General features: G+C 40.9%; 1 protein-coding gene across 1 annotated transcript in view; it reads right to left on the minus strand.

The window, feature by feature from the left end:
- Positions 1-671: 671 nt before the first annotated feature.
- Positions 672-10,566, minus strand: part of LRRC42 (leucine rich repeat containing 42) — a 20,977-nt gene continuing 11,082 nt past the window's right edge. The window contains exons 3-8 of the mRNA XM_010847145.1: positions 8,486-8,617; positions 6,913-7,031; positions 5,232-5,320; positions 4,927-5,040; positions 2,612-2,696; positions 672-1,167 (exon numbers count right to left, since the gene is read on the minus strand). Coding sequence (XP_010845447.1) covers positions 893-1,167; positions 2,612-2,696; positions 4,927-5,040; positions 5,232-5,320; positions 6,913-7,031; positions 8,486-8,617 — 814 coding nt within the window. The 3' untranslated portion in view covers positions 672-892. The remainder of the gene's footprint in view (positions 1,168-2,611; positions 2,697-4,926; positions 5,041-5,231; positions 5,321-6,912; positions 7,032-8,485; positions 8,618-10,566) is intronic.

A 10,566-nucleotide genomic window follows, 5' to 3' on the forward strand; every position in this document is an offset into this window, starting at 1 on the left:
CCTGGGATTTCTTTGGAAGGAATGATGCTAAAGCTGAAACTCCAGTACTTTGGCCACCTCATGAGAAGAGTTGACTCATTGGAGAAGACTCTGATGCTGGGAGGGATTGGGGGCAGGAGGAGAAGGGGATGACAGAGGATGAGATGGCTGGATGGCATCACCGACTCGATGGACATGAGTTTGAGTGAACTCCGGGAGTTGGTGATGGACAGGGAGGCCTGGCGTGCTGCGATTCATGGGGTCGCACGACTGAGCGACTGAACTGAACTGAATAGTTGAGATTTTAATGAATGGTTACTCTTATTAAAGAAGGCAATGTAACAGAATTGACCTTAGAGCTGGACAGGATGGAATATAAATTTGGGTTCTTTCAAGCTCTGGACCTTCCACAACTCATTTAACTTGAGGCTGAGTTTTCGTAACTATCTAAATTAGGGTTAATGCCTACCTTCAACAACTTACTGTTGTTGTCAGGTTGGGGCATGGCACACGGGAGGCATTCAGTAGTGGCTGCCATTCATATACACGTTTATACGTACATCCTACTGGCTGGGCCAAACTAGAGTAGCAACAAATGACACTAAGCTGCCTTAGTTCACATGGCCTTCCATCCCAAACCAAAGTGTTACTTCTTGTGGCTCCAGTGTATATTTCACAAGGAGACCCTAAGGACAGCAAAAATGTTTATTTGAAAAAATTACTATGTATTGAAAATATACATTAGAAATTATTACAGACTTCCATAGCATTCCCCTCTCCCACCACAAAAGTAGAAATAATCGCTTGCTATGCTAATGCCATAGGTAAATTCAAACAAAAAGGAAAACATTATCAGCCCCCCTTCCTCATACATTAGCACTGGAAGGGGAGGTGGTCAACTTATATTTGCCAATCAATACGAATTTAGCAAGTCCCAGTCTTCAACAGCAAGACACACATATTTCTGCTTTGAAGTCTGTGAAGAGCTGCTCTGTTCCTTCTCTGGCTCCTCGAAAGCTCTCTTCTTGCTCTTCTTTGACTCCTGGCTTGACAGGGCTTCGTGTTTCAACAGTGGCCCATGGCAGTCTGTGGCCTTCTCTTTATAGAACTGGAGCTTCTCAGAAGAGTTCATGTGGGCCTCTGTCAGGGGATACTTCCCTGGGGCTTCTGTTCGAGCCCGCTTCCCATCTGTAAGGATGACAGACGGAAGGGTGATGAGCTTACTATGCCAGCTGCCAATGCCTGCCCAAGCCCAGAAAAATGATCCAACGGAAGTGACAAGAGGCCCAAACAGGGTGAGTCTGGATTCATTTTCCCCGCTTTTGTGTGCCTTATAAAGTAATTTACAGCATATGCACCAGCACAGGTTGAGGGTATGTACTCAGAGAGATCACAGATTTACAGTCAAATCTCAGATCTGCCACTTCTTGGATAAATGACCTTGGGCAAGCTACTTGTCTAAGATTCAGTTTTCTCAGATAGGGATATAAAACCTACTTCATAAGGGTGACGTGAAGATATAAGAAGTAATATATGGTGCTTAGGACAATGCTTGGCACAACAGTGAAAGCTCAAAAAATGTCAGCTATTACTACTCAGAATCTGGACTTGACTCTGTCTTCTAAGACAGCCAAGTTTGCAGCAAAACTCTAGCAAATGATACAACTTTATTCTCTATCTTTTGGTATAGAATAAATGTTTTTTTATTTTTCTACTTTTATTTTCCCTTCACTTTAATTTTATCCTTTAACTCCTTTCAGAAAAAATTATGGTAAAATACACATAACATAAATTTAGCATGCTAATCATCTGAGTGTATAGTTCTGTGGCATGAAGTACATCCACATTGCTCTGTAAACATCACCACCATCCATCTGCAGAACTTTTTCAGCTTGGCCAAACTGAAACTTGGTACGGTAACTCCCCACCACCCCTCACCTCAGTCCCAACAACCATCATTCCACTTCCTGTCACTATGAACTTGACTATTCTAGGGACGTCGTAAGACTCACACATCTGTCCTTTTTTTTTTGGCCACAGCACGCAGCATGTGGGATCTTAGCTCCCTGACCAGGGATCGAATTGTGCTGGCTGCACTAGAAGCGCAGATTTTTAACCACTGGACACCAGGGAAGTCCCAACATCTGTCTTCTGTGACTGGTGTATTTTACTTAGCAAGATGTCTCTATAAATTTCACCCATGTTATAGCAAGTGTTACAATTTCCTTCCTCCTTAAGGCTAAATGATATTCCATTGTATGTAAATACTACATTTTGTTTATCCATTCATCTGTCGATGGACACTTGGGTTGCTTCTACTTTTGGCTATACTTTAATTCCTTTTTAATGTTCTGTTTTCTATTTTTGTATCACTGCAAATCTTTTCTGGAACAAGACGGGATATATATAAACACATATGTACGTATATACATACGCTTAATAAGTTATTTTCCTGGTGCTGGTGCTCAAAGCTAAGTGTGAACTTACACTATAAGCCATGTTGACAGAGTATAAATCTTGGTGATCTAATTAAGTCAATATGATCATAATTAATCTTCCCACTGAGTGAAGATGAACTAAGTGCCCAAATAATCTAAGGGCGAAACACTCCAAAGGAAAGGGAATTTCTCACAGAAGTGCTGAGCTGCTGTTCGAGACTCCAAGGTTTCTTGCGGCTTCATAGCTTCCAGAGTCACACGCTCCCACTGCAGAACAATCTAATAAAATGTATTTGGAAAGATGATGTGAAGCCAAACAAAATCTCGAGTTTTTAATCTCAAGCTTTCCTTGTTCCCAAGTCCTCTCTTTCCATAATACAACTCCCCTGTGGTAACCTTACTTCAGACTATGATGAGTCTCTATTCCAATCTACAAATAAACTGCATGTACTTTACTAAAATTTGAAACCTTAGTCATAATACTTTTCACACATTCCTAGGCCCATTTTCACACCTTAGACTATACCAACTGTAATTCAAACTCTTGTACGTGTGTAAAATAACCACATTTCCATACTTTCTCAGGATACTTCATGATCAGTTTCCATTTTTTAAAACTGCTACAAATGTATTAATATATTTATTATAAGTTACTACAAATTCTTTTGAAAAATCTGGCTTAGTAGAAACTACACATAAATAAAGAAAAGACAACAATTATTAGTATTTCACATATACCATAAGTAACAAGAGCTTTAAATTCCACACTCTCATTATGGTATGTAATGAAATAATCATAAAGACAGACAAACATTTGCAAGACATAGAAGCAGCACAACACACAGTTTAAGAAATCAGTTCCAGAGTTAGCTCTGCCTTTACTAGCCAGGGGACCCTTGGCAAGTGATTTAACGGAGAAATTCTGAGACAGACATGGGGATGTAAAGGGACTCCTGTTAGATGGCCTCATTTTTCTGTGTCACCTGCTGAGAATGAGGCAGGAGAATGGAGTCAGCCTGTAACAGTTTCAATAAGAGAGCAACGGAAGATAGATAAAGCACCGCTGCCACGTCCTAGGGGCCTAGCTGGGGCTGCATGGGGCGAGGCTGTGTGCAGCCTCAACTTACTTTCAGTCCAAGCTGCTAGTTATTTTACTTCATCCTTAGCTTTGCAAGAGAGGTCCTGGTTTCTCCATTTTAGAGATGAATAAACAGAGCCCAAAACTGCCTTAAGTTGTATACCTACTGGGTTGCTGAGCCAGGACCCCAAACTCAGGCCTCTGACTCTCTAGCCTATGCTCTTTCCATTATGTCACCTGCTACCATAACCAAACCACTCCGAGCCCGTACATGACCATCCCATACCTGCTCCAAGTCCACTGGATGTATCCAGGACTCTTTCAGCGCTACAAACTTAGTCTGACAACGGATGCATGTGATGATTTCAGCATGCATTTACTGGACAAACTTCAAAGTACTTCTGAAACACTGACTCACCAGCACGCCTTCATGCTTACCTATAAGGAAGTGATGCTATCATGAGGTGGCTGGATAGGTCCACCACCATGCATTACAGAGCGCAGCCAAGGAAGGATCCAGAACAAAAAGCTCAGTGGGTCCTCCAGGCCTCCTCCAATCAACACTGCTTTAAAGTATCTGAAGGCAACAGGCACCAACCACAGGCAAGCTGGCATCTACTGGTGCTCTACTACTTGGTTACCTTCTGAGTGCTTACTTTAGTCTGTACTTTACCAACTTGAGGAAGACCATCAAGAAGGTAAGACAGCATCAAAGCAAAGTTCAGCGAAGAAGCTGATAATGGGAGGGCGCAGTCTGCTCAAACTAGCATGGTCTGATCTGAAAACATGGCCTCAGTACGTGCCACCAGCGTTTCCACCCGTACACGAAGGGTATCGGCTTCAATAAGTTGGACTAAGTGAACTTCCCTGAATGGGTCATCCAAGACCTCTACCTTCCCAGAAACAATAGCTCTCTGTACATAAAATACAATTTTTAAACCTAAGAAAGAAAGAGAATGGGAGCGCTAAGAATTAAAAAAAAAAAACAAACATTTCCTTACTAAGGAGAGTTAAGAAATTTGCCCCCTAAATGGGAAAGAGTTAGACTTGAATTTTAATCAGTGTAACTGTTCTCTTTTTCTGGTACACACATAGCTAAGAGAATCTCTCCTGGAGTTAGATCATACTGTTTTTTTGCATAGCAAGCAAGAATTCATTTATTTTCTGAGTCACTTATAAGAAGGCATTTTCTTCTAGGTCCAATAAGGATGAAGCACAGTCTAGTGACCAGAGCATGAGATGTAAGGACTAGCATCTAACAACTTTTCTCAAGTAACTGGGTTAGTTACAAGTCATCAGTGTCTCGAGTTTGACTGAAGATGACAGTTCAGCCGAAGAATACCAAGAGGATTAGCATCTATTCGAGTGTTGAATAAGACACTTGGAATTTATGAAGCCATATTAACTGTAGAAGAGAAAAATCTGCCTTACCTGATCAGCCCAGCCCTCTGTCTTGCAGTTACTGTGATCAAATTCCTTCAAAGGCACTTTGGAGTGAACGAGGCCGATGTGGGTCTGAAGCTTGTGTTTGACAGCTTTGATGTCCTAGTGAGGGAAGAAAGAAACGGTCAGCACAATCAACGCAATGGTCAGCACACACATGGGCAACACCGAACTTGTTCTCAGTAGGAAATAAACTCTATCATAGATACCAGCCCTTTCTGAATGTCGATTAGCAGAAGCAAAATACCAAACTGTATGTTTGTGAAAGTAAGAGAAGGGAACAGAAATCCTACCTTGAGTCCAGTCCCAGAGATATCTAAGCAGTTGAGTTTTCTAAAAGAAAAGAGGTATCCAATTCCTGCATCTGTTATCTCAGGGTTACCTAGATGTCAAAAACATAGGTGGTATTCTGTTACAGTTATAAGTATTGTTAAAATGCCAATAATAAGCTCAAGAAAAAACGCCAAACAATGATAAAATATAAAATACTGAGAGAACAAACTTTTCAGAGTAAATTAAATATGGGAATCTATCTTTCCTATGAAGAGTCACACGAGATGATCCTTAAGATCTTTTATAGCTCTAAACTTCTAGGAGTTGGGGTTTAGCAGAGAAATTAGTGAGCCAGATAGCTACTCCAAAGGGTTTAATTTGGAACCACATAAAAACAGCATATTCAAAACATGTATATTAAACATGTATATACACAGGTATATTAGACTTTGTTCATAGCCACTTCACCTCCAAAGTAAAAGATTTTAATAAGATTTTCAAGAATACTTAGACACAAAGACTATCACTGTCTTATTAACCTGCATTAAAAAAATATATTTATTTTTGGCTGTGCTGGGTCTTTGTTTTTGTGCTGGGTAGCACGGGTTTTTCTCCAGTTGTGGCGAGGTGGGGCTACTCTCTAGTCACAGTGTGCTGGCTGCCCGATGCGCTGGCTTCTCTTGCTGTGGAGCACAGGTTCTGGGGCATGCAGGCTTCAGCAACTGTGGTACATGGGCTCAGTAGCTGTAGCCACTGGGCTCCAGAGCACAGGCTCAGTAACTGTGGCACATGGGCTTAGATGCTCAGCGGTACCTGAGATCTCACAAACCCGTATCTCCTGCATTGGCAGGTGGATTCTTTACCACTGAGCCACCAGGGAAGCCCTGCATTTTTTAAAAACAATCCTTTCTTACACTGAATCTTCTCATATCAGAGAGAAGTGCATTTACCACTGGGTCCTCAAGAGCATGAGCACAGTGCTGGCACATTGCAGACACTCAAAAAAAAAATCTGCTAAATGAATATACTTCCCGGGGAGGAAGGGAGGGCGTTATTGTCTTCATCTTACAGAAGCCAAAACCAAGGCTCAGAGAGTTTAAATAACTTGCCCAAGGGCACACAGCGGAGCAAGGAGTGTCCTCTGACCTCAAACACCTGCTTTCACTACTCTTTTTTTTTTTTTTCGCTACTCTTTTGACACTAACCATCCTGCCACATATTCAATACATGCTCAGTTAAATCATAACTCATCTTATAATCTTTCCACTACTGGAGTCAGTATCTGGTTCATCTTGAGTAAGCATCAAAATTGTGAATTTATCCAGATCTTTACCAAGAAATTATTGATAAAAATGACCTAGCTGACAGACACTATCAATCAGCAACTCAAAAATAAGTAAAAATGAGTCACATGTCCTCTGCGCTGTGAATATACAGTGAATATGACCTCTCTGCAGAGAATAAGCAGCATGAGTGAATCCTTAAGGGTTTTTACTGCCCTACAGAGTGGAACCATGGCAGGAAAGGTATCTGGCTAGGAGATAACCGTCTCCGGCTTTAGTCCTGCTCTGCCACTAACTTGCTAGGGCACCTAAGAATCACCCCTCAATTTTATCAGCTCTCAGACAAAGGGGAAGAACTAGTTGATTTCTAAGTCCATTCTTCCAATATTAATCATCTATAACTTCTAACAGAACTTACAAGATAAATCTAATAACGACAGATTTTCAAGGCCTCTCTTCATCACTCGAACTGGTGCCGTCATTTTCCGCACCCCGGCATCAGATAAACAATTATCCTTCAGGTGGAGTTGAGTTACACTAGGAAACAAAGTCCATGAGTAAATTACTTAAAGAGCGTTTGAGAAAACCCAGTTATGAGAACATTTTCATAAATTTCATTTAAAAATGTATCTTCTAACCCTTGCTATTTCACACTTAATGCATTTAACAGAATTAAAGATCCTTTGATGCTGTTTCAGTTACTGTGTGAGGGTTGAGACCAAAGAAGCATGTAGTACTAGCCTCAGATGGTAGAGGGCACCATGGTGGAATGAGGTAAGCAGGGACTTCATTAGGATAAATACACTTGTTTCACACAAAAACTGCATTCTTGACAAATGTGTCAAAAACATTCTAAGTGTTGGGACAGTCTGCTAAAGAACTCCTATGAGAATCCTCCATATAAAGCACAATTCTTTCATTCTAATATTTTATAAATCCAATTTTCAGAATGGATTTATAAGGTATAGCCATCAGATCAGATCAGATCAGTTGCTCAGTCGTGTCTGACTCTTTGCGACCCCATGAATCGCAGCACGCCAGGCCTCCCTGTCCATCACCAACTCCTGGAGTTCACTCCAACTCACGTCCATCGAGTCAGTGATGCCATCCAGCCATCTCATCCTCTGTCGTCCCCTTCTCCTCCTGCCCCCAATCCCTCCCAGCATCAGAGTCTTTTCCATTGAGTCAACTCTTTGCATGAGGTGGCCAAAGTACTGGAGTTTCAGCTTTAGCATCATTCCTTCCAAAGAAATCCCAGGGCTGATCTCCTTCAGAATGGACTGGTTGGATAGCCATAAGGCGATCCATTCAGCTAACCTGTAACTGGTGTTTTAATGTGCTCCACTGTCCCACATACAAGAAATCGGAACTTTTATCAACCTCACATAAAAATACCTTTCTACAGGGCAGTATGTCGGTGTCACTTCCTAGGCAGGCCTGAGGGAAAAGACTAGACTCAGGTTTGTAGTGCTTTTGTCCTTCTGGGTATTTATGAAACCATAAAGGAATCCATCTGGCCTTCTCTTTGCAAGCCAGACTGAGATCAGTCGGACTATTTATGAAGGGTGTGAACTGGGTGATTACTTTAAATTATGGTTCTTGAAAATAATTTCTATGGCTGTCTTTTACTAGTTCACTTTTTAAATGATTTACAGCTCAATGACAGTTAAAATAGAAAATGATAATGATTGCAAAAATTATATAACTTCTCATCTCTTGCTAGAATGAATCAGGGCAAAATCATTTTTCAACCCAGGTAGTGTCAAGTACTGCATGTCAAAATAAATTTTATTTAGATAAAAGAACCTACTGACTTACTTTCCTTACCTGTCCAATCAACATTGCTTGTATCAAGTAAATGGAGACTGAAAATATTTTAGAAAAAAAAGTTAGCAAACAAACACAGGACTGGGAAGTAATTAACATCCTTCCCACTGGATCACCCTTTAAAAAACAAAACAATTCATTTACAAATGGTGGTAGGTCAATACCTAGACAGGGCCTCATTGGTGAGATGTTCTAGAAGTTCATGCTCATCTCCAAGCTTGCAACAGGAAAGATCCAGACAGGTCAGCTCCCGGAAAGACTTAATCTCCTCGAGTTTTTCTGAAATCACCAGGTATCTGTAGGGCATGGACAGCAATCAACAGCTTTTCTTTTCCTTCTTTTAAAACATCACCATATGAGGCTTTGTAATACATCAACATTCCATCAGGACAAGATACAACGTAATAAGCAGACTTTACTGATTACTATGTAGGCACAGGTTATAAAAACTTTAAATTTTAAATATATAAAAACATACAAGCAAAGGCAAGACACAAGAGAAAATATCTGCTTTGTTAGAAGTCAGACCTTGGGGTCAGTGTTGGGACTTTTTCAGAGAATTTCCAAACTTCAGGATACTCATAATTTTAATCACTCATTCTTTTAAGGTTGCTTTTTACTTAATGCTAAATATCTAGTGCTTTGAAAACTGGAACAGGCCAAGAATTCTGGATTCTAACCTGTACATGCCCAACAACATACCACATCAAAGATTTATTTGTCACATCAGGTTTTATCTTTCCTACTTGTTTGAGTAGTTGCCCACTCCCCGGTGCCACAGTTAGCCTGCTAACTTTATTCCAAAGTTATGTGCAGCATGACTACGACAAGGACTCATTCCAAACTAGACGGTTATTAAGACAAACCTGTGAGCACGGACACTTTAATTACACTGGGCACGAGGCCAGACTGCTATCATGGAGTATCAGAAGGCCTCTGGAGAGGAAGAGATTAAAAAGACACTGCTGTGGTCTCCACCCTGCTTTCTAGTTGTCCATCTATTTCATATGAGGTCAGCAAGAAAAAATGAAAAGGGATTAGAAGTGACAGGAAACAGGAGAGAAGCCTAAAAAAAAACAGGGAAAGGGAAACGCCTGTGGCAAGAGCATGCCTTTCTCATCCATTTTCCTCATAGACGTCTAGAAGTTTTCATAGTGAGATGGTTCACTAGGATCAGTGGGCTTATATTTAAAGTGTTCACATTTCTCTTCTGTCACCAGGATCATAATTATCAAAAAGAGCACTGAATAATCCAAGGACAAGAAGGGCGTCAGATCTATTTTCTGCCTACTTCCAATCAGAATAAGATACACTGAAGCTGATCACTGGCCTGACTGCTGGGTACAGATGGCCTGGGGCATTGATACCCCCTCTAAGCTGCCTGGTGACCAAGCTCAGCTGGGTACACAAATGAGCCTTATTTACTCAGACATATTTTAATTACACTGTAAATAAAGCTCCTGTTTTCCATCTTCCAATCATAGAGTTGAAGTGGGTTAATGGGGATTTGGGGGATTAATGGCAATTAGAGAAAGGAAAACACACATCCTTTGGTCAATTAACTAAAAGATTTTTAGGAACTGTGAGACATGGGTTCTCTGGGAAGGCACAATGATGTATAACATGATTCACAAACATTACAAAAATCAAGATGAAGAAACGAAACGTGCAAAGCCACAGACACTAGATGCTTATCTAGGACACAAATGAAGTTCTAGGGTCTTGCTGAAAATTAATCTTCCAACTTTCCCTTCAAAAAGTTCTGAAGAATATAATGGAGAAGCAACAGAACGAACACATTTTAGTGTCAGACCTGAGTTTGGATTTCAGCAAGGCTAATGTCAGACTTTATTTTTGGGGGCTTCAAAATCACTGCAGATGGTGACTGCAGCCATGAAATTAAAAGACGCTTACTCCTTGGAAGGAAAGTTATGACCAACCTAGACAGCATATTGAAAAGCAGAGACATTACTTTGCCAACAAAGGTTCGTCTAGTCAAGGCTATGGTTTTTCCATCCATACGTCACATCCAGTCATGTATAGATGTGAGAGTTGGACTGTGAAGAAAGCTGAGCACCGAAGAATTGATGCTTTTGAACTGTGGTGTTGGAGAAGACTCTTGAGAGTCCCTTGGACTGCAAGGAGATCCAACCAGTCCATTCTGAAGGAGATCAGCCCTGGAATTTCTTTGGAAGGAATGATGCTAAAGCTGAAACTCCAGTACCTTGGCCACCTCATGCGAAGC

Source organism: Bison bison, unplaced genomic scaffold (genome assembly GCF_000754665.1).
Source record: "Bison bison bison isolate TAMUID 2011002044 unplaced genomic scaffold, Bison_UMD1.0 scf7180017864244, whole genome shotgun sequence".
NCBI classification, from domain to species: domain Eukaryota; kingdom Metazoa; phylum Chordata; class Mammalia; order Artiodactyla; family Bovidae; genus Bison; species Bison bison.